The sequence below is a fragment of the Chrysochloris asiatica genome, unplaced genomic scaffold (genome assembly GCF_000296735.1).
Source record: "Chrysochloris asiatica unplaced genomic scaffold, ChrAsi1.0 scaffold00036, whole genome shotgun sequence".
Lineage (NCBI taxonomy): Eukaryota > Metazoa > Chordata > Mammalia > Afrosoricida > Chrysochloridae > Chrysochloris > Chrysochloris asiatica.
This window is the reverse complement of record NW_006408554.1, coordinates 3,988,173-4,012,437: the sequence shown is the minus strand read 5'-3', so window position 1 is coordinate 4,012,437 and position 24,265 is coordinate 3,988,173. Positions and strand designations below refer to the sequence as shown.

The 24,265-nt window shown below is 39.6% G+C and overlaps 1 protein-coding gene across 1 annotated transcript in view; it reads left to right on the top strand.

Annotated features, from left to right (window-relative positions):
• Positions 1-2,157: 2,157 nt before the first annotated feature.
• Positions 2,158-24,265, top strand: part of KCNB2 (potassium voltage-gated channel, Shab-related subfamily, member 2) — a 596,051-nt gene continuing 573,943 nt past the window's right edge. Inside the window, exon 1 of the mRNA XM_006860018.1 lies at positions 2,158-2,736. Within this exon, the coding sequence (XP_006860080.1) occupies positions 2,158-2,736 (579 nt within the window). The remainder of the gene's footprint in view (positions 2,737-24,265) is intronic.

The following is a 24,265-nucleotide window of genomic DNA, read 5'->3' as shown; positions in this document are numbered from 1 at the left end:
ATCTAAAGGCTTTTTCCTTTTGGTCTAAACCATTGACAGTGTGAAACACAGTAGTTCGCAAGAAAGGTAGTGCTGTAGGTGAAGGACTTGAAGCTCCGCAGTCCTCTTCCAAAACATAATAGAAGAAAATCAACTAAGAAGATGGTGCTACAGATCAGAATAATATACTAACAAGAGGGAACACTAGAGCAGTAAAGTTATAATAAATTAGTGCCCAGGAGACAAGATCTGTGAAGCAGAATATCACAAACACGCACACACACACATTCTGATGTATGAGATACACACATAAATGTATGAATGCAAACACATGCAAATGCAGAAACATTTCAAGCAAGTGATCCAAACAATTCTTTTTGTGACCATTTTAAATTATATATGTTACTTTGGCCAGCATTCTTGGCCAAAGCAACTAAAGAATGAATTGTACTTGGTGATGGGTACATAATACATACCCATCATTGTGCATAATCATTGTGCTTGGTGATGGGTATATAATAATAGATATGATAAGTTTTGTCTTCTAGGAGCTTAGAGTGTAGTGGAGGAGAGAGGTATTATTGAAGTGATTTGGTGAAATGAATGAGACATTCACAGAGAATTTTGTGATTCTGGAGGAGAGATAGCATGTAGCACTTTCTGAAGGAGTTGATGGCTAAGCCAAGTCTTGAAGAGCAAGCAGCAGCTTGGCAAAAGGGCAGAGAGTGAGATGGAGGTCCTTTCAGACTACAGCATGAAGGAAGGCCAGGAGCTTGAAACATAACGGTGTATGTGGTCTGCAATTACTAGAATATAGTGATGACGGAGAGAAAAAGTTGATGGTGCAGAAGTAGCCAGATCTAAAAGGGCTAACTGGGCTTTATACTACCAGTAATGATGAGCCTATGTAGGGTTTAAAGCATGCAGATCATATTAATACTTTAGCAGATCATTCTAGTTGCTGAGTGGAGAATGGCTTTTACATGGACAAGACCAGAGATTTAGATTTCATTTTAGAGCTTCTTGTAGAAATGTAAGTGAGAGAGCTCAGGGTGTGAAGCAGTCGTGATAATGAGGACTGAGAAGTTGTGGAGGATTTTAGCAACATTGAGGAGTTGAATGGAGAAGATCTGATACTTACAGAATGTGGAGGGATGACTTAGGATTTCTCAGAGTTTCACGTTGGGTGATGCATTATGTGCCTGTGTGTGGTGGTAAGGCTTCGATGGAGAAGGGATAGGAACTGGTTGGGCAGGTTGGGGATGTGGTCAGGTTAGCTTAAGGTGACTGTGGTTTATCTAGGAGCACTATACATGGATATTTAGTGCAGTTTGAGAAACAGATGTGTGGTGACAAATTTGGAAGTTGTCAACCTATACCCATCACCGTCGAGTTGATTCCAACTTACAGCACCCCATGTGTTACAGAGTAGAATTGCTCCATAGGGTTGTCTTGACTGTAATCTTTATGGAAGTAGATCTCTGGGCTTTTCTTCTCTGGGGCTTCTGGGTGGGTTCCAACCACCAACCTGTAGGTTAGTGTTGATGTTGATGTTGTTGTTTTTAACTGCAATGGAATGGGTTTCAACTCATAGCAACCCTATGTAGGATTTGTGAGGAGCGACTGGTAGGTTTGAACCTCCACTCTGTCAGTTAGCAGTCCATTGCTTAGCCGATAGCACCACACTAGGACCTCTGTTATGTTAACTGGGTCAGCCTGTACTAAACACACCAAACCTATTGCTGTCAAGTTGATTCCATTCTGCCCCATGGAACAGCTGCTAGGTTTGAACTGCTGACCTTTCAGTTATGGAGTGGTTTACTTACTATGCCCCCAGAGCTTCTTTGTCGTGTGATAGGTGGTTTGGAATGGAAAACACAGCCTCTTCTGTGTAGTACATGTTACAGTCTTATCCCTCTCGTTTATATCCAAAGATAAAGATTTATAGCTGAATACATAAATGTAATTAGTATTATACCTCCTGGTTGTACATAAACAGCAGCGTGATCACATGTGACAAGAAATGCTTTAAGAAAAATGCAAGTAACTAAGTGCCTGCTGTTGCCTTCTTCCAGCTGTGTCCATGGAAATGCCTGTCTCAAAGGGATACTGCTTCAGTTGACCTTGCACGACACATTCTTGTAAGGACCCTGGCTCTGAAGTTTTGTCTGGTTCAAAATGGCAGAAAAGCCCCCACCTGGCTTAAACAGGAAGACTTCAAGGTCAACACTCTCTCTTCCACCGGAACCTGTGGACATTATTAGGAGCAAGTCGTGCTCTAGGAGAGTGAAGATCAACGTGGGGGGCCTCAACCACGAAGTTCTGTGGAGAACATTGGACAGGTTGCCCAGGACGCGCTTGGGGAAGCTTCGAGACTGCAACACCCACGAGAGCCTCCTGGAAGTATGCGATGACTACAATCTGAACGAGAATGAATATTTCTTTGATCGGCATCCAGGAGCTTTCACGTCTATTTTAAATTTCTACCGGACAGGCAAACTCCACATGATGGAAGAAATGTGTGCGCTCTCTTTTGGCCAAGAGCTTGATTACTGGGGGATTGATGAGATCTATTTGGAGTCTTGCTGCCAAGCCAGATACCATCAAAAGAAGGAGCAAATGAATGAAGAACTGAGACGAGAGGCGGAGACTATGAGGGAGCGAGAGGGAGAAGAGTTTGATAATACCTGCTGCCCTGAAAAAAGGAAGAAACTCTGGGACTTGCTGGAGAAACCAAACTCATCAGTGGCTGCAAAGGTAAGAAAAACATGGTGTTGTTTACCTTTATGTGCTCAGGAAATGTGTCACTTATAGTCCAGAGAGTTTGATTTTCTTCACTTAAGATGTTTCTTTAGGACAGAACAAAATGTCACTACACAGATGACATCCTTTCCAAAACCTTACTCAGTCAAGTATCATTGTTTTTCATGGGGAATGCCCTAAATTGGCATGACTCTTTCATAAATATCTTCAGTTGTAGGAACAAGGCTAGGCAGCAGAGTCCCAATAGAGTTCTGGTTTCCTTAGTGGTGTGTGGTGTTGGCCCTGTTTGGGATGAGGAGGCACTAGATCAGGCCCAGGGGGCATGGAGGTTTGCAGAGGGCCAGGGACTGGGCTACAACTAGAATGAAGGGAAGGTGCCTATCACTGGCAATAGAGAAAGTGTCTCCTGTCCTGGTTCTGTGGCTGTTCAAGCAATGCTCATGGCCCAGTGAAGCTCAGGGGACAAGGAGGCCGCACCATGAAGAGGGGTTGTATTACTAAGCTTTGGAAGGAAGGACTCAATGTCCAGAATGCACCCATTTTCCTTCCCTTGGAAAGCCTGGTAGTGATGCATCTGACTGCTGATGTACAATCTTTTCACAGTTGAGATAGTAAAATAGTTCAATGTTCATTATTATTTGCTTAAAATGAAGGTAAACTCAAATGTTTCCACTGTGTATATCTGAAGCTCAGAGTACAGTTTTGTTACTAATTTAATTCATCAGACTAATTAAATTGCAGGATTCTGGTGGTCTGTTATTTAGAGTTTTGAGTGTTAACACAAATAGATTTTTATCTTGTATATTTAGTTCTGTATTGCAGTCTGAATTATAAAAGTCAAAAGAGTCATCTTTAGCCACAGGAGCATAGAATCAATGTTTTGTGCATAGTAGATGAAGGTGGAATATGGATTGAAGATGGGGAGTGGAATATGTCATCAGATGAATTCTTTTGATTACTTACATTTTTTTCAATTACACTGATTCTTGTAAACAATAATGAGTACAGAAATATAATAGGTCATATGTGCTTTTTTATTGGAAATTAACATTCTACATGACAGTCTCCCACACGTAAATAATTTAAATAATCAGCTGAATGCAGATGATAAGAAATCGGCTTCGTATGCATGGTTTGTTACGCCTAGTTTGGAGTCTTGTTGATTTCTGAAGAGATTTTACTTTCTACCTAGAACATGGAACTGCATGAAATAGCATATCTTTCCGTTGCACCTAATGAGAAAATGCATATTTTATGGTAAATGGAAGCTTTCAACTAGGTTGTGTGTGTGTGTGTGGTTATGAATAATTTGTTTACTTTTTGTTGTACCTATAACATAGAAAGAAATGTGCTCTATTTGTGGGTTTGAATTGAGGAAGACCATTGCTGTTTCCAGTGTCAAGTGTTTACTTACATATATGTAGGTAAATATGTAAATATTTGCTTGTATATTTGTAAGTACTAAAAATAGGCTGCAGACTTTTAAAGTAAAAGTGAGAAACCCTGAATTTCTAAGTGAGGTGTTGGGATGTTAACTCTTTCCAGCCTTTAGGCAACTGAGGAATAAATCATTGTTTTACAAAAAAACTCCAGAGGGAGTTGGCCAACTATGTAAAAATAAGCAGCTTAATCAAAGAAAATATGAAAGATTAATGTGGTTTACTTATTTGTAACGATATTAAAAACACACTTCTAAAGTTAATACTGGAGTCCTGGTGTGGCACTATAGGATAAACACTGGACCAAAAGACTAGTTTGAGCTGTAAGGTCGACAGTTCAAACCCATCAACTGTTCCTTGGGCTATTTAGAGTCGCTGTGAGTTGGAATCGACTAGATGGCACTTAACAACAATAGTAACAAAGTTAATAGGATTGCAGAAAAAAGTTAATATGCATTTATTTTGAAGATTTATAGGTTGGATGTAATAGAATCGATAACCTCGTTTTCCAATGAGAGAGTTCATTAATCTTTAAATTCTAGAAGTAGTCGCCATTTCTTGTTTTCTAAGAACGTGTGATTATAATGATTTGTTAACACTATGCCATTCTATGCCATTATGCATCACACAGACTTTTAAAAATTTGTTTCAAATTATGTGTGAATGGATATTTACCTACAAACTATACTTAGCTAAGGTCAGTGGTTTGGGGAAATTTTATAGAATTATAAATAATAAATGTTTCCAGTTTATTAATAAAACTAAGAGAACTTCGCTAACTTACGTTTATTCTTTACTCAGTTTCGTAAAGATGCATGTTTGTTTATGTGTCTATATTTTCCTCTGTTTGAGTGGCCTAACATGATGGAAATTACTTACATTGGCTGATAACGGCAGTTTAGTGAAACGATTTCTCATTTGTGTGAGGCTTAGAGCCTTTTAAAACTAGCTCTGTGTGTTGTCTTATATAAGTCACCAGCTTTTCCAGTATTCTTCTCAAGGCATATAACTTGTTGTTTCCCAGGATAATTCTTAATGAGGGAGTGCTAATACTGGGTATATGTGAATAGTATTCTTCTTACAACCTGGAGACCAATAGTTGTATTAAAACTGGAGTGTGATGATACTCTAGGCCTCACTGTGTATTTTGTACTGTGGGCATGTCAGATTCATTAATATATGAAACTCTTACAAAGGAATGCTTTACTTGCAATCTGTTTTCCTAATTTGTTTAGGAAATAATAGATCTTTGGAGGTGAATATATGTTTACCTTATTGTTGTTGTTGTTGTTAATTGCCATTGAGTGAGTTCTAACTCATAGTGACCCTATATAGGGTTTCCAAGGAGCACCTGATGGGTTTGAACTGCTGCCCTAGCAGTTCAAAGTCCAGTGCTAATCCTACATCGCCTCCTTTCCAATTATTTCTATTCACCTTGGTAATGAAGTTGAACACATTTGAGATACACTAAATGTATTATAAATATTAGATACTTAGAAAGACAATCCTCTCTCCAGAATTTAAAAAATATATATATTCTTAGTTTAAATAGGGATTTCATGTTTTTAATTTTATAAGATCAAAGTTCTAATTTAGACTAATCATCACTAAGGATATAGGCAAACTGTGGGCAAAGTTGTGTATTCAAGACTGCTCTTTGCAGCAGTGGTTATAAAAAATTTAAAAAAAAAAGAAGAAGAAGAAAACATAGGAAACAACCTAAATGAAAGAAAACAACGTAAGTATCTAATGATAGATAAGGAATTGGGTCATTGCATTTTGTTGAGTCCATATAATGGATGACTAAGAGGACATTGCAGTGAAAATATAGATTTGACATACATAGATGTAGATGGTCTCTTCATTATGTTGCTGGAAAGAAGTAGTTTACCCCAAGCATGGGTCTACTTGGGGCAAAATGTTCCTTGGAAAATGGAATTAAAAGCTAATGGCATTTTTCCATGAACTTTTTGAAGCCCCCATATATTTTTGTAATAAAAACATATGTAAGTACTTATCATTAACATAAATATGCAGAGAAAGTAAGTCTGGAAACTTGTACATCCAAACGTTAGCAATAATTAAGTCTAGATGATGGAATTACATGATTGCTTTCTTTTTTGGTTTTCTCATTTTTAAAACTTTTTATTGTGAATTGGGTGAAAGTTTACAAAGCAGATCATCACTTTTCCATTCAACAGTTCATACCCATTTTGTTTTGTCTCACTGATTGCAATCCCCTCCTACCCTACCTGTGTTTCCAGCTTTCATTCCTCTTTTCCTGACCGGTCTGAACTTTGTCCTTGGGTAAATGCTGCCCTTTAGATCTCAAATGGTAGACTGTTCTAAGGCGTGTGTACCTCGCTGGTGTTATTGTTCCCTTATAGACCTGGCTATGGTTTGACTGAAAAATTGAGCCAGGGAGGCAGAGTTCAGTTCTAGCCCTAAAGGACAACTAAAGGCGATATGATGTGGTATTCCACCAGTCTCGATTTGGCCAGTAAGTTTGGCCTCTTGAACGGTTTTGAGTTTTGTTCCACAGTTTTTCCTCCTACTATAGCTTATATTTTATAATAAAGAAATTATGAAAGTTATAATGAGATTATTTGATAAATCCTTTGTATAGAAGGAAAACCTAATTAAAAGACTTATCTCTATTCATTAACATGGAATAAAAACTCACTAATTTATTAGATAATAACTCTTCAGCCCATGCCGTATGCATCCACTATGAAATACAAAACTACCAAAAGACCATGTGACCTCTTCCTCAGCCTTTGACTTTGACCCTGACATTATCTATTTGGCTCTTACAGGAAGTTCTTGGTGTCTCCTAAGGACCCACTTCTATTAATTGATGTTTCTGGTATACTCATAACTGAAAACAGGTCAAAACAAGGGTTAAAATTTGTGATATATTTGAAATGTCTATATTTAACGAATTAGCACTTTTATGCATATATATAAGACTATGAAATATATTTATAATTTATATATATATAATATAATATAGTAACAATAGGGTAGATACAAGTTGTCCAGAGTGTGGTGTGATGTGGTAATGGGTTGTTTCTGTTGATGGACTTTATCCTCTTTCAGTCCTCTCAGTGTACCTTCATGACTATCTATATAACCTCATGTAGAGATAATGAACAAAGTTGAAATTTGTTTGTGAATGTGTGACCCAGCCAAATGGATCCAGGGAATCAGGTTACCTTGACATGGAATTGCTGGCTCTGGTATGCTTGTCATAGGAACATGCTAGGAACTTGGCTTAACTGGCTGCCAGTTTCCTGGGCAGTGAATTGGAATTAGACTTGGTCCTCTGTCTCTTCCAGAGTAGAGCAATTTACTTTTCTTCTGGACTCGAAACATTTCTCTCTCTTTTCTTTGGCCTCTTCCCAAAAGAACTGTAGTAGTTTCCCCTTTAAATATTGCATACATCCACATTAGCCTAAATCATGTTTGAGAGCATTAAAGAGAGATGATGTTGTTGTTAAGTACTTTTGAGTCCTTTCTGACTCATAGCGACCCTGCATAGGGGTTCCAAGGAACAGCTGTTGGGTTTAAACCACTGACCTTGTGGTTAGCAATCCAATGCTTACCCAACAGTGCCACACCAGGATTCTGAAGAGGAATGGGTTCTGAGTATTACAGTATTATCAGCATTTGGGATGAAACAATGATAAGGAAGTAGCACAGGCCACCTGAGGACGGAAAGAAACTAGTGTCCTCTACATAGTAGAACACCCTCATGCTTCATATATGAAAGTCAAGACCAGTCTTCAAGCAAACCCACGTAAGAGTGACTGGACCTCTGAAGCAAGACTTGACATGGACACACAAGGGGACATGGTGATCTCAGACATCAAGTTAGGAAATCAGATGGTAAGCAGCTATTATTTGATAAGCATATAAGACAAAATCTGCACAAAGGTATTTCATTCATCTGAACCATTACAATGAGAGCTTTCAGACAGCTTTATTGGGACAAAGTGTGTTGTCATTGTTTGCTGTAGAGTTGGTTCTGACTCATAGCAACCCTGTATGGGATTCCTGAGAGCAGCGTGTGGGTTTGAACTGTCCACCTTTCAGTTAGCAGTCCAGTGCCTTTATTTCCTGCTCCCCTTTCCTTGGGTTTCTCATTTAACCACAAGTAGCTCTGTAGGATAAGCACCTGGTCGCAAGGTCGATCTGAGCCGTAAGCTCACTGGTTCAAACTCACCAGCCACTCCTTGGAAACCCTATACGGTGTTGCTATGGATTGGAACCAACTTGACGGCACTTAACAGCAATATCGCTTCTTTGGATTTTCTGGATGGTGTGTGTAAACGATTAGGTACTTGGCTACTAATAAAATGTTTATGATTTGAATCTACCAAAACGCACCTCAGAAGAAAAATCTGGCTGTGTCCTTCTGAAAAATCGATGATCAAAAACCCTGTGGAGTATAGTTCTGCTCTGACACACATGGGGTTGCCATGAATCGGAGTTGACGCAATAGGAACTGGTTTGGATTTCTTTCTATTACCACTTATTTATCTAAAGACTCCTCCCTCATCTTCTTATTTACCATCACCATTTAGTTCAAGAACAGACATTTCATGTGTTGTGTTTATGTGCATACAGGTGAATAAACAGCTCTGATTTATATAAAATTCAGGTTAGCTTTTTGATGATTTGCTTAGTTATAAACAATAATAGCCTTTAAAGGTATAAATGGGCAAAAAGGAAGATTGATGCCGTGTGAATACATGCAGAATTCTCCCTACATTGTGGTGCCAGTCTGAGGTGGGTCTGCTAATCATGATGTTTCTATGTGTCCTGTTTACTGTTTTCCTTTTCTTCTTATATCTTGACTGTAAGGAGTAAGTTGTCTGTGCTTTTCTGATAACACAAAAGTCCAAAGGTGTTAAACAAGAAACAGAGTTTTAAAAGAAGTTGACCTGCCTATGGAGGTTTGCTTGAAGATACATTGTTTTTCCTTTCTTAAATACTTTATCTACATAAACCAACAGGTTGAAATCCAAGAAATATTATTGTTGTTAGGTACCATCAAGTCAGTTCCAATTTATAGAAACCTGTTTCCGAGGAGTGCCTGATGAATTTGAACTGTCTACTTTGTAGTTCAAACTGACTTGTGGTCCAGTGCTTATCCTACAGCATCACAGAATGATAAAATGCAGCAGATAAGAATACAGCATTGCCTTTTAATTAAAATTTCTCAACTATTCCATTCTTTGATTCTAATGAAGGAGGTTGAATTTTAAAATTCTAGACCTTGATCCATTTACCTAGGTCATAGTTTTCTTGAGTTCTTGTTGTTAGGTGCTGTCAAGTCGGTGCTGGACTCATAGTAACCCTATGTACCACAGAACAAAACACTGACTGGTCCTGTGCCTACCTCACTTGAGGTTGAGTCCATTACTGCTGCCACTATGCCAGTCCATCTCATTTGGGGACTTCCTTTTTTTTTTTGCTGACCCTCCACTTTACCATGCATGATGTCCTTCTCCAGGGACTGGTCCCTGCTGATAATATGTCTGAGGTATGAGAGAAGAAATTTGGTCAGCCTGGCTTCTAAGGAGCTTTCTAGCTGTACTTCTTCTAAGACAGATTTGTTTGTTCTTTTGATGGCCCATGGTACTTTTATATTCTCCTCCAACACCATAACTCAAATGGATCAGTTCTATGGTCTTTCCCATTCACTGTCCAAATTTCACATGCATATGAGGTTATAGAAAATACCATGCTTGGATAAGGTGCACCTTAGTCCTCAAACTGACATCTTTGCTCTTGAACACTTTAAAGATGTCTTGTGCAACAGATTTGACTAATGAAATACATCATTTGCTTTCTTGACAGCTGCTTCCATAGAGTGTTGATGGTTGATCCACGCAAAATGCTAACATAGCACTGGTTTACTACTTTTGTCTTAACAGATTATTGAGTGCATCTTGTTTCACTCTTCAACATGTACCTTGTTCCAGTTTGGAAAATAAATTCTATACTCAGAGTACATAGGCATATTCTTATAAAAACATTACTCAAGAATCATGCATGTGTCATTTTCTTGTTACATCTTGGTTGCATCTAAAGAGGGCCAGTCTTAGTTTTCAAGCAGTTTTTCTATCTTTTTAGAAAAATCATTAATTTCCATTAATATTAACAGAAGACTTTCAGATTGTTTTCAACTGAATTTTAAAAACTCAATAACTAATTATTTTCAAACTAAAAAAAAAACAAAAAGAGAGATTTCTTTCTTACATTACTTAATGTTATCACAAAACAGAGCACATTGGCAATGCTTAAATATTCTGGTTTTGAAAACTCATGTTCATTCACTTCTTTGGTTATTAACAGATTTGTTTTCTTTATTTCAAGCGAGAGACATTAGAAAGTAAATGGTCTATTTTAGGTAAGCATAAGAATTATGAAAGAATGGTCACAATATTTAACACTCACCAGTTTGAAGACTCTAAAAGGGTTTGAATAATGTTTTTGATCAAGTATTCTCATCTGCAATTTATCTCCCATTTTCAAAAAAGAAAAAAAAACAAATTCTTTTCAAATGCTAACAGCTTATAAGGAAAATTCCCATGGCACATATTCCTTGACCTCAGATAGCTCCACATATTATTTATTTTTAAAACATGTATGCTCTCTAGTGGAAATTTGCTCTGAAAGTTTGACTAATAATTGTATGGAAGTACAGTCATGGAGGAATCCTGGTGTTAAGCACTGTACTGCTAAGCACAAAGTTAGCAGTTTAATCCCACCAGCTGCTCCTTGGATACCCTATACAGGATAACTATGAGTCAGAACCACCTCGATAGCACACTTACCAACACCAACAGTCATGTAACTGCTTTGATTCCTCAAGAAGATGGCGACTCATTGCCTCATCAAGATTTATTTCTATTATTACTATTTAACTTTCCCCCCAGAATTCCAAGTATATCTGGGCCATCCTTACTGCTATCAGTTAGGTGTAGAGTTAGCAGTTGGCTGTTCTGCAAACTGAACATGAGAAGATGCCATATTGAATATGTGACTGATATTTCACCTTTCCCTAGCTGCTTTTGTATTTTACAGAAATAGATAATGTGTGGTACTGCAGGATAATGCTCTGGACCGCAAGAACTGCAAGGTTGGCTGTTCTAATCCACCAAATGCTCCTCGGAAACCCTATACATGGTCGCTATGAGCTGGAACTAACTCGATGGCACTTAACAACAACATATAATACAGGAAGACCCTGAGCGAGATGGATTGACACAGTAGTTGAAACAATGGGCTCAAACATAGCAACAGCTATGAGGTTGGCATAGGACTAGGCAGTGTTTCATTCTATTGTGCAAAGGGTAACTGTGAGTCTGCTGACCCAACAGCACCTAACAACAACAACAATATATAATGTATTGCATAAAATTGAATAATCTCTTCCTAGAGAACCTGGTAATGTAAGATTGCTTGTTTTAGATTGTTGAATTAGCTAGTTTTTATTGAATTAGCTTGTTGTTGTTGTTGAGTGCTGTTCAGTTGGTTCTGATGGTAGTGACCCTGTATAGGGCTCCTGAGAAGTGGCTGGTGTGTTTAAACCGCCAACCTTGTGGCTCAAACTGCCTTTGAGGTCCAGTGTATTATCCTGCAGTGCCATACCAAGACTTTTATTGAATACTGCATAGTAAAATATTGAATATTTTATTGAATATTGAAATTACACAAACTGAGTTATGTAAAAATAAAAGGCTTTTGGCACTTCAATTTAAAATTTTTTTACAAGTGGTCAGAGCAACATGTTTATAATGCTGAAAATATGAAAACAGGCCAAACCATAGACAGAGCTATAAAATGAGCAGTAACACGGGAGAGACCACACTCCTTAGAACAAGCAACCATATGAGAGCAACTTGGCAGCATTTGTCACACTTTAACAAAGGAAAGAAAAATAGGAAATACATTTTTTTTTTTAATTTCAAAAGATGACAGTACACTTCACGATTTTCAAGTAAATTGTGAAGTTCAATGAAATGAGCCCATTATGTACAATAAATTATTATAAAACAGGATCTCAAAATACACGTTCCTCATGTTGCCTCATGAGTAGGTAAAGAGCAGCATGGTGTATCCCCTGACCAGGGATAAGCAGAAGAGTATCTCAGTGAAGACTTTTAAGGTTCAAATAGCAGGCGGTTCTAATACAGGCACTTTTTTCAATTTCAACAACTTGAGTCAGTTACCACTGAGTGGATTCCAACTCGTGGTGTGGCCTTGTGTGTCAGCATAGAAATGCACTCACAGGGTTTTCAGTGGCAGTTTGGGGGGGAAAAAACTGCCAGGTCTTTCTTCCCGTCATTTATTTTTAGTATCCCTGCCCTTGCATCTTATTCCACTAAGGATTGGAGGCAGCCCACTAGAATCATACACTAATAATTCATGTAAAATAACAAAAAATGTTTTTTAATTTAAAATAGGACTGTTGTTGTTAAGTGCTGTCAAGTCAGTCCTGACTCATAGCAATGCTGTATAGGATTTTCAAAGAGTGGTTGGTGGGTTTGAACTGCCGACCTTGCAGTTCAAACCGACTCTACAGTCCAGTGCATTATCCTGCAGCACCACACCAGGAGGATAAGAAGAACTATATCATAAATTACCATAATCACAAGAGAAAATGTCTAATTTTCTCTAAAATGTTTCAGTAATTTTAATTAAGAGAAGATAGTCTTATCATTTTAAATGGAACAGCACACTGGACTTCTGACTGTAAGATTGGCAGTTTAAACCCACCAGTCGCTCCTCGGAAACCCTATACAGGCTCATTTTGAGTTGGAACTGACTCTATAGCACTTAACAACAACAACAGCATGAACATTGTTAACGGACCCAAAGTAAAATAGTGAAATACACTGTCTGTATACCTACAACACAGTGAGTTATTTAATTTGTCCCCTTCTAGCCATGGCTTTTGGATTCCTGATGTGGTGCTGGAGGATAAGCACTGGACTTCTAACTGCAGGGTCCTTGTGAACCACCCAGGGGATTGGCTCGTGTGCTAATAATGTCAGTAAGAGGCCTGGTACCCTTGCTGGGGTCGTTGTTCTTAAGTACCATCTAGTCAGTTCTGTACAGGGTTTCTGAGGAGTACTGGTTAGCAGTCCAATGCTGATCTTATAGCACCATAGCAGTATGTTGTTGTTGTTAAGTGCCGTCGAATTGGTTCCAACCCTTAGCGACCCTGTTTAGGTTTTCCGATGAGCGACTGATGAGTTTGAACCCCACTGACCTTGCGGTTCAAATCTCCCTTGCCGTCTGGCGCGTTAACCCGCAGTGCCACACCGGGACTCCTCCCTAGTATAGGACCATGAAAATAAGTGGTATAGAATCCTAAGGTGGGGACTGGTCAGTTTTACCATCTCACTAAGCTTTAAATAAGTCATTCCATAGGGAGAAACAAAGGAGTTCTGGTAGCGTAGTGGTTATGGGTCAGGCTGCCAACCTCAAGGTTAGCAGTTCGAAACTACCAGCAGCTTCGTGGGAGAAAGATGAGGCGTTCTGCTCTGGTAAAGATTTACAGCTTTGGAAACCCTGTGCAGGGTCACTATGAGTCGGAACCGACTCCACGGTACTTAACAACAACAACGTAGGCAGAAACAAGGACCTCATGACCACCAAGAAAGAAGAGCCAGAAGTGGACTGCAACTTTGGGCCCAGGGTCCCTGCACTGGGAAGTTCCTCAATCCAGGAGACAAAGATCTGTCACACCAAAGATGGTGAGAGACTGTGAGAAATGGTAGCAAAGGCCACAGAACCAAGAGGCCAGCATGAGATACATTAATGTATGTAGAAGCATACACTAATAATTCAAGTAAAACATTGGTGTGAGAAAGTGAAGTGCCTTTTGGCAGAAGGCTTGCTGGCAGAATAGGATGCCTTTAGATACTTATTGGGGAAGCTAGGTTTGCTAACCTCAGAGCTAGAGTTGAGTGTCTGGGTTAAGGCTTACTGGAGAAGCGGGGTGCCTCTGGGCATTTAATCAGTAAACCTAAAATGATTTGATCCACATGCCTGAGCAGGGCAGAGGCCAAAGGTCAAAGTCAGGCACACCTGCAAGCATGACTGAAAAGAGGCTACCCTGATCCTAGAGCTGTATCCTGAATGCTCTTTCTAAACTGGAATTGTGTAAGGAGCCCTGGTAGTATCGTGGATTACACAGCAATTTGAATCTACCAGATGCTCCATGGGAGAAAGATGACGCTTTATGATCCTGTAAAGATTTACAGCCTTGGAAACCCTATCCAGGGTCGCCACAAGTCGAAGCCGACTCCATGGCACACCACCACCACCATTTCCCTAATAAACTATGAGTTCTATTTATCTATTGCAATGAATTATTAAACCCAGCAGAGAAGTAGCAAGTATTATAAAAGGTATAGTTGGTGTCAGTATAGGGCAGAGGCATAGCTGACCTTGGCCTCCTAGGAGTCAGCCTTGCTCTTGGTATTAAGTACCATAGAGTCAATTCTGACTCAGGGTGACCCTGTATAGAATTTCCAAGGGTTAGTTGAGGGTTTGAACCACCCACTTTGCAGTTAGTAGTTCAGTGCTTATCCTACAGTGACATACCAGTACTCCATACACCAGAGACTTCTAAAGTTCTCAGGTCATTAAGAGTGTTCTATACTCTATATTCTAAGAGGTGATACAGACTTTTTCAGATAGCATTCAAAGTGCAAATTTTTCTTGCCCCGCAGTATCTGGATGGCCAATAAAGAAAACCCTTCCTGTCTCTGCAGTGGAGTAGAAACAGTTTATATAGTGTGTGGACCTTAGAGAAAATCTGAACTTTATGTATGTATCAGCAACATCAGTCCCTGGTCCTAGGACACTTTTTATTCTTTCCCCTATCTCTTGATCATAACTTCATAGTTTATAATCAAAGCTTTGAAAGAATTGAAGAGACAGGTTTTTCTGTGATCTCTAAGTCAGCCTTTACGGTCAGGCATAACCAAATAGAATAGGTACCTTGGACCTTCTGGGAACAGTTTTGTGACTGGCACAGAGACAGGAAATAGGAGAGGGCGATATATCTGCTTTAATTTCTCTAAAGCTCTTCTAGTAGGCTCTAAAATCGAACTTTAGAAATATGCCAGACTTTGTACCTTTATATATTAGTACTTTGAGCTGTGTCCTGGTATAGCACTATAGGATAAGCACTGGACTGCTAATTGCAGGGTCAGCAGTTCAAACCCACCAGTCTCTCCTTGGACATGGGGCACTATGAGTAGGAACTGACTTGACGTCACTTAACAATAACAGTGTTCTTTAGGACTCTAATATGTCACTGTAGGGTAAGCACACCAGCCACATCTTGGAAACCCTATACTTGGTTGTTGTCAGTTGGAACTGATGCAAAAGAGCTAAACAACAACAGCATTTATCTTTAAAGTAACTCACTGGTTGTTCCTGGTGGTTATGTGTGATGGACTCAGTTCCAGGGAGCAGAACGTCCCATTTTTCTCCCATGGAACAGTTGGTGAATTTGAACTGCTGACCCTGTGATTAACAGCCCAATGTGTAACCCAAAATGCTACCAGAGCTCCAAGTTGACTCATTAGTTATTGCATAAAATTATCCCTGTTAGTGTTTTTATAAAGCTTTTAAAAAAAGAACTTCGGATATTACTAAGGAAAGGTACCTGATGTAGACAGATTGAACTGATGCTTGAAGTCTCTTCTTTTATGTCTGTATGTGATACATATGACTCACACACTGCCACTTAGCTATGAAAACGAAGCCTTTTGCCTTCTAGCCAATTTCCATTCATAACAACCCCATGTATTACAGAGTAGAACTGACTGGCCTCCAGAGGGTTTTCTTGCGTGTAATCTTTATGGAAGGAGTCCTCGTGTGGCACTGCAAGGTCTGGGGTTCAAGCTCACCAGGTGCTCCTTGGAAATCCTACACAGGTTCGCTGTGGATCGGACCTGACTCAATGGAAATTAACAACAACAATCTTAATGGAAGCAGATTACCAGGTGTTTCCTATATGGTGCTTCTGAGTAGGGTGGAACTGCTAACCTTTTGGTTAGTAGCTGAGGGCAAACTGTTTGTGACATCCCAGGACCTTATCACTCTATTGTAGTTGTTAAGTGCTGACAAGTTGGTTCTCTCTCATAGAGACCCTGTATAGTGTTTCCAAGGAGCAGCTGGTAGGTTTGAACCACCAACCTTGTAGTTAGCAGTCCAGTGCTTATCCTACAGTGCCACACCAGAACTGCAATTAGAGCATGTCAGATTATAATGAGCCCAACTGTCCCCAAATGCAGTGAACTTCAACTAATATTTGGTAATTAAGGGTAGATGCCATTTTGTCATTCAAATAAAACAGTCACCTCATTCAGGATATAAACTTTTGTGATAACCTGATCAGGGATGAAAATCCATGGAAAATGCTTGAGTGGTCCAAGAATAGCTGGAAGAAGTATTTTCATTTGTCTCTCAGGATTTTGTTACAGGACACTGGAGGTCATTGCCACTGTGGATTTAACACTTAGACAATGATCTCTCCTTGAGTCACTCCTGATGCAACCACAAATGTTAAATGCCACTTTAAATAGCTGCCTGGAGCCTATGCCAACACAGTGCCAAGGGCAGTCAAGTGAGCCCAGAGCTGCTCCAGAGAGGGGTACTTGGTTGCATCATCCTTCCAAGGAACCCCAGGATACTTGCACATGAATAAAAGTACTCTTAGACTCTAAGTAGATTGAAGATCACAGTCAGCTTTCATTCAACTTGTAAGCAGCACAGAGCTTAATAAACACTCAGTAGATCTTGGCTGAATTAAAATGATTTTGATTATCATTTTATTTTAGCTTTAATTAATATAAAACTCAGAGTGTAATCTGGGATATTCAACTGCAGTTGTTTTCTCTGGTATCATCTAAGTTAAGACATCATATAGATTTTTTTTTTTCTTAAATCAAATTTCACGAGCCGCTCCTCAGAAACCCTGTACAGGTTTGCTGTGAGTCGGAATTGACTCATCAACACTTAACAACAACAACAAATCTATCTCTGACAAAATTTTGAATAGGACTGTCTAATTTGTACATTGGTATACATATAGTTTCAACCAAAATTGAGTTGAATTGAAAAGCAAATTAGCCTCCACTATAAGGTAAACCTTTGAGTTGTGGTGTTGGAGGAGAATACTGAAAGTGCCATGGACTGCCAAAAGAACCAATAGATCTGTTTTGGAAGAAGTGCAGCCACAGTGCTCCTTGGAGGCCAGGATGGCTAAGCTTCGTCTCTCCTACTTTGGACATATTGTCCGGAGGAAACAATCGTTGGAGAAGGATGTCATGCTGGGTAGGGTGGAGGGTCAGAAAAAACAGAGGAAGACCCCCAACGAGATGGATCAGCCAGGTGGCATCATTGATGGAGTCAAGTGTGGCAGCGGTAGTGAGGTTGGCCCAGGATCGGACATTGTTTCGTTCTGCTGTGCATGGGGTCGCTATGAGTCGGTTCCGACTCGATGACATCTGACAACAACAACAACGTGAGGTAAACCTGGTGATGCTGTAGGATAAGTATGGGGCTGCTAACCCCAAGTTCGGCAGTACAAACCACTAGCTGCTCCATAGGAGAAAGATGAGGCTTTCTGCTCTTGTAGAGATTACAGACTCTGAAACCCCATACTGGATCATTGTGAGTTAGAATCAAGTCAGTGACAGTGAAAGTGAGATGAAGTAAAGCATATTATTGTTGTTGTTGTTAAGTGCCATCGAGTCGGTTCCAACCCAGAGCGACCCTGTATAAGGTTTCCTAGGAGCAGCTAATGAGCTTGAATCTCTGACCTTGCAGTTCAAACTGACTTTGCAATCCAGCACATTAACCCACAGCGCCACACCAGGACGCCATATTGGTGCTGTGTAATTTAGATGTATTTCTTTATATATAATGGAAATTTTCACTGTTTAATTTAGATGTATTTCATTATATATAATGGAAAATTTCATTTTGGAAACCAGCAGAGGTTGTGTATAATATCCATAAGGTGAACAGCCTGTTCCATTTTAGTGCAGTTTTCAGCTTAGGGACAGGAAAACATTGTTCAGCAATCCAGTTTTGAAAGAGTGGCACTTTCCTGTTTTACAGTTGGAAATAACTACATTTGCAATGGAAGAAACTATGAACTACTAGGCTATACTCTAGAATAACGTGTGTTTTGTTATTCTGTTAAAAACCTACCAGATTTTCTTTATTTTTTAAATGAATTCTGCAGGTGTGAAAAATACTATTAAGTCAAGTTATTGAATTATGAGTATTATCAAAATTCAAAGAAAAATCTGTTATATGTACTTGGTCTTTACTTTTCTCATTCTAGCTCATGAGCCATTTTAAGTATTTTAATTTGTATTGAGTGTTTACAAAGTGCTAATCAAACATACTTTTAAAAAGTTTTGTGTACAGATTATGCATAAGATAAATGGTACTAAGCTGTTTGGTTGGTCATATTTTTAACAATATACTAGGTGCATGTATGTGCTTAAAGTCAAAAAATATAAACGGTTATATTATAATTGAAAAAAATGCGTATGTGATTCCGTGTCTACTTGTCTTTGGTAAACAAATACCTACAACTTTGATAAATATTTGTACCCTGATGCATTTAAATGTTGTTCTTGTTAAGTGTCGTTGACTCCTAGTGACCCTGTGTGGCGTTTCTGAGGAGCAGCTGGTAGCCTTGAACCACTGACCTTGTAATTAGCTATTCTACAGCACCACCCACAACTCCTTGCACTTACATACATGTAAAACTGAGCCTGAAGATTAGATGACAGGTCTGTTGGATATCAGACATTCTGTCTCGGGTGTGATGGGACAGCTTCATGAATTGTGGATATAGAAAGGGCTCCCCAAGGTACCATATTGCTACTCATGAGTACTGTGAAAATATCCAAATGCCTTTCTCATTGCAACTCAGCCCAAATGAGGAAGTGTCTCTGATGCTTCTGTCAAATTCTTACGTTCTTTCTGCTTGAGGAGGTTTAACGCACCCTGGTGGCAGCGTGAATTAAATGTTGGACTGCTAACTGCAAGGTTGGCTGTTTATCAAGAGACAGATGAGGCTGTCTGATTCTGTAAAGATTTGCAGTCTCAGAAACCCTATGAGGCAGTTCTACTTTGTTTAAAAGGTGTACTGTGAGTCAGAACTGCCAGGGAATTAGTGGAGGTTCTTCCTTTTAACACACCTGCTTCTTGGTCCCTTCATCTTGGGCTAGTCCTGCCAAAACACAGTGTTGGATTACCCAATATGCAACGTAATCACTGGTTTACTTGTGCTTATTTACTAATCTTGTGTGAACAATTATGCATATGTTACTAGTAAATTACTTTGCTTATTAAATAATCCAACCCCATGTCTTATAAAGCAGAAGTGCTCCATAGGGTTTCCTTTACACTAATTTTTATGGAAGCAATTTGCCTGGTCTTTTTTCCATGGAACTTCTGGGTGGTTACAAACCATAAGCCACTTGAAAACCACTTGCACCATCCAGCCTCCTGCTACACCTCTCAGGGAAATGCAAATAAAAAACAAACCCAACTCTAGGGTCCCCTCTTCTCGGTGCCCTGCTGAACCCCTCAAAAGCTTCCTTTGGATTATGCATTATTGAACAACTATGGATTTTTCATTTAATTTCTTTGACTTCAATCTGATTTCCTATTTACTTTTAGTCAGACTCTGTATAAGACTATAATCCATCAAACCAAACCCACTGACATGGTATTAATTCTGAGTCATTGAGACCCTATAGGACAGAGTTGAAATGCCCCATAGATTCTCCAAGGCTGTAAATCCTTATGAAAGCAAAACTGCTACATAGTTCTCCCATGGAGCAGCTGATGGGTTTGAACTACTGACTTTTTCGTTAGCAACCAAGATCCTAACCACTGTGTCACCAGGGACCTTACATTAGGTAATATCTACTTAAATTGCAGTGAAATGAAATGTAGTACAGACTTTGAAAGAAAGAATCTATAGTTTTTTTGTCTTTTAACTTGGTGGTGGTGGTTGTATGCCATCGAGGTGGTTCCAACTCATAACAACCCTATATAGGTGTCTGATGATATAAATCTTTATGGGAGCTGAGAGTCTCATCTTTGTCCTGAAGAGTGGCTGGTGGACTCGAATTGCTGACCTTGTGGTTAGCAGTCCAGTGTGTAACCCATTACATACATCATCAGGGCTCCTTCTTTAAACATATAAAATAGTTATCTGTGTTTTCTCTCTCCTAAACCTTCAGAGTTTGAGAATATGTGTTCGTGATTTTTCTTATTGAGCCTTTATAACCAGTAACTAAATATTCTCTCTGTTTAAGAGAATCTGACTCTTCACCTTTCCTCTCCCCTCCCTTAATCTGTGAGCTCTGTACAAATTAAGCAGACTTTTTCCTTGCTCTCCTAATAGTTGTCAGTCTTCCCAAAGCCTTTGGTTCTGAATAGGAATTTAACTCTGGGGAAGAGGCTACACTGGTACCTAATACCCTAACAGCTGCTTTTCACAAGCTGTATTAGTTTTCTCTCATACTTCGGCCACAGCAGAAGGGACCAATCCCTGGAGAAGGACATCATTCTTGGTAAAGTGGAGGGACAGTGAAGAAGAGGGAAACACCTCAACAAGATGGATTGGCACAGTGGCAGCAACAATGGGCTCACCGCATAGAACTGGGCGGTGTTTCGTTTTATTGTACCTACGGTCGCTATGAGCCAGAACCGACTTGACAGCATTTAACAATAACATATTAGTTTCCTACACATATTTCCCAAACCTTCTGGGAGATAAAGCTTATAACGTCCTAATGTTGTCGGAATGTCCTAGCAGCACTTACTCTGTCCCCTTATTCCAAGACAAATTCTTCTCTAACAATACTGCTTTCCTCACAACTTGGAAAAATGAACCTTGTACCCTAAAACCCAGGGTTATGAATGAAGGCCATGTCCGCTTGCCTCAGTAATCAGTATGACCTTCCTGAAAGATCAAAAGCGAAAGCATGTCTATTGAGGATTCACTGTGAGGTGGGTGTGCTGTACACTGACATTGAGGATTTATCATACTGACCGCTTACAGCAGGGGTTAGTAAACTTTTTTATATGTAGAGGACCAGGTAGTACATATGTTTGCTTTGTGGACCATATGAGTTCTGTTAAAACTACTTAATTCTGCCACTGTAGCTCAAAAGCAGCCACAGGCAGAATGTAAATGAAGGTCGTGTATGTTCCATAAACTTTGACAGCAACATAGTTTGTTGACTGCAACTTTATATTAACGCTATTCACTAATCCCATAATGCAGATCAGAGAGTTGAGACCCAGGAATATCATATTTGTGTGTGTTGTCATTCAGTATGTGGTACACTGGGATTCATCTGCAGTCATTCTGTAGGTTTTTCTCAGTTCTTCTTCCTACCCAGCTACATATCATTATTTTCCCCATTATTAGCCAGTATTGCCAGGACTCCCTCATATTCTCTGGTGATTCTCTTTATGACTTAGGATCATCTTTCTTCTATACCCCTGGCTATCATCCTGTATAGTCATTCAATATAGATCCAGGCCTAAATGTTCTACATCTTGGACTCCATTAAGCACATAGATGAAACTGCTCTGCCTTTGGAATCTTGAGTTCAATTCCAACCATTTCACTCACTTCTACTAAAGCTGTAATTTGTTCTGATTGCAGGCTTTTTGCCTTTAACTATTCCTTTAGTTAACTATGCCTTTAGCTTTTTCTACACTGTCAAGACTACTGAATGTAGGGAACAACCTGTGTATCCCATAGCTCTCGTTAATATTCTGGCATAACTGGAGCCATGTGTAGGAGGAAAGAGCCATGGAGCTTGGCTGCTAAGCAAATGGTTGGACCCACCTGCCATTTTAAAGGGGAAGGATGTGGCAATCTGCTTCCCTAAAGACTTGCAGCCTTGGAAACTCTACAGAGCAATTCTACTTTGTGATATTTGTTGTTTGTTGTTAAGTGCCTTCAAGTCGTTTCTGACTCATAGAGACCCTGTATAGGGTTTCTGAGGAGAGGCTGGTGAGTTTGAACTGCCAACCTTGTGATCCAAACCAACTTCAGTCCAGTGCATTAACCCACAGTGCCACACCAGGACTCTACTTGGTGCTATAGGGTCACTATAAATTAGAATAAACTCTCTGGCAGTGGGTTTGGTGGGTTAGTTTTTGTAAAAGGAGTGATAAGTGGTTGGAGTCCCGGTGTGGCACTGCGGGTTAATGTGCTGGACTGCAAAATCAGTTTGAGCTGCAAGGTAAGCGGTTCAAGCTCACCAGCTGCTCCTTGGAAACTCTACAGGGGGTCATTATGAGTCAGAACTGACTCAGTGGCACTTAACAACAGCAATGTCAAAGACATGTGGCTGAAAGGAAGGTTGTGAGGGGTCTTGAGAGCGATAGTAAAGTCTAAAGTAGACTGCAGGCAATGGTAAACCATTAGGGAGTGATGTAATCAGAGATATGTTTTCGAAAGATAATTCTATTGACTACATGAAGATTGGATTAGAATTCGGGGTGGCCGAATGAATTTAGAAAGTCAGGTTCATGGACATTATAAGACAATCAAGGCCTAGACCATGAAAGTGGGTTCTGTGGTCTTGACAATGCAGAAAAAGAATGAAATAGGAAGAATAAAGCCTCATGTTTCTCCTACAGAGTGGCTAGTGGCAGGTGGCTTTGAACTCCAACCTTGTAGTTAGCAATCCAGTGGTTATCTTACAGCACCAACAGTGCATCCATCCAGAGGTGACACCTCATATACTAGCTGCAGCCACACCCACACACATCTGGCATATTTATGCCTGTGTGACTACCGCTGCCCTTCTCACTTCCTTATACCCCAGCCCCTCTGACATCTATCTGTAGCTTCTGCCTAGGCCCCTCCTCTGTGAGCCCCTCCCTTATCCTTCATACTTAATCTAAAGAGTCTGTCTCCTCTCTCCTGCTTCGTGGTAGCACTTTGAGTCCTATACCACATCTCTTCATCTTCAATTTCTGATACCAAACATAGTTCTTAACATTCACCAAACAAATCTGCCACCAAAGGAACTGAAGGGTAGAAATAACAGCAAGACTAAATGCTTCACAGTATTTCTATTTCTCCGTGAAAATTAAGCAAGGTAGACAGAAGCGGAATATCTCATCCTACTGATTAGTTGTTGGCAGCTTAAGGAATCTGGGTACCTTATCTATTTTAAGTGGCCCTTTATGTTTTTGAAATAGGCTGAGAACCATAGATGTGCATTTTACATTTTTTGCACTGTATGAATGCTCCATCTAGAATAGCAGTGTAGGCTGTTATATATGGCAGAGAGAGGCATCAGGTGCTGCTGGCTGAAAGACAAACTTTCTGATGCTTTGCTTTGCTAGGATTGCTCATTTTGGTAAATGAGCTGCAGGTTTGGGAACAAGTTTGACATGCATAGATAGGAAGCAGCCTGTAGTGGATGGGGAGGATCTGCGATCCAGCCCCTAGCGATGGGCAGTATTTCCATGACCTCCAGAGGATGAACAAATCCAATGACCATTTCTTCATATGTAACCACCCACCTTTGGAGCAAGTTGGGCCCAAGTAGGATTTTTTCCCACCACTCAGAAAAACTCATGCATTTGAATATTAAAATAGAGCTCTTTGGGGAGTATATGCAAAGAGTTTGAAAAATGGATTTGTGTGGCATAATGTGAAAAAGAGAGATCAGGAAGCTCTAAAGTTTAAAAGAATCATAGTTTTATCAACTTGAGGAATTGATTTTTGTTGTGACCCCAAAAGATGCTTTCTGGAAGTTTCTAGGTTGCAATTTTACAGAAATTAAGCATTGTGTTTCATCTCTAGGATACTTGCTTTCAGCACGCCACCTGGTCATCAGATATGTTCAAATATTCTGATATTTTAGATAGTACTGATGGGATTTCCTTTCCTTTTCTTTTTCAGTAAGAGCCTTAGTCAATCTGTTTTAAAATTCTTGGTCACTTAGGAAGTGATTTTGACTTGCTTCAATTTAATAATT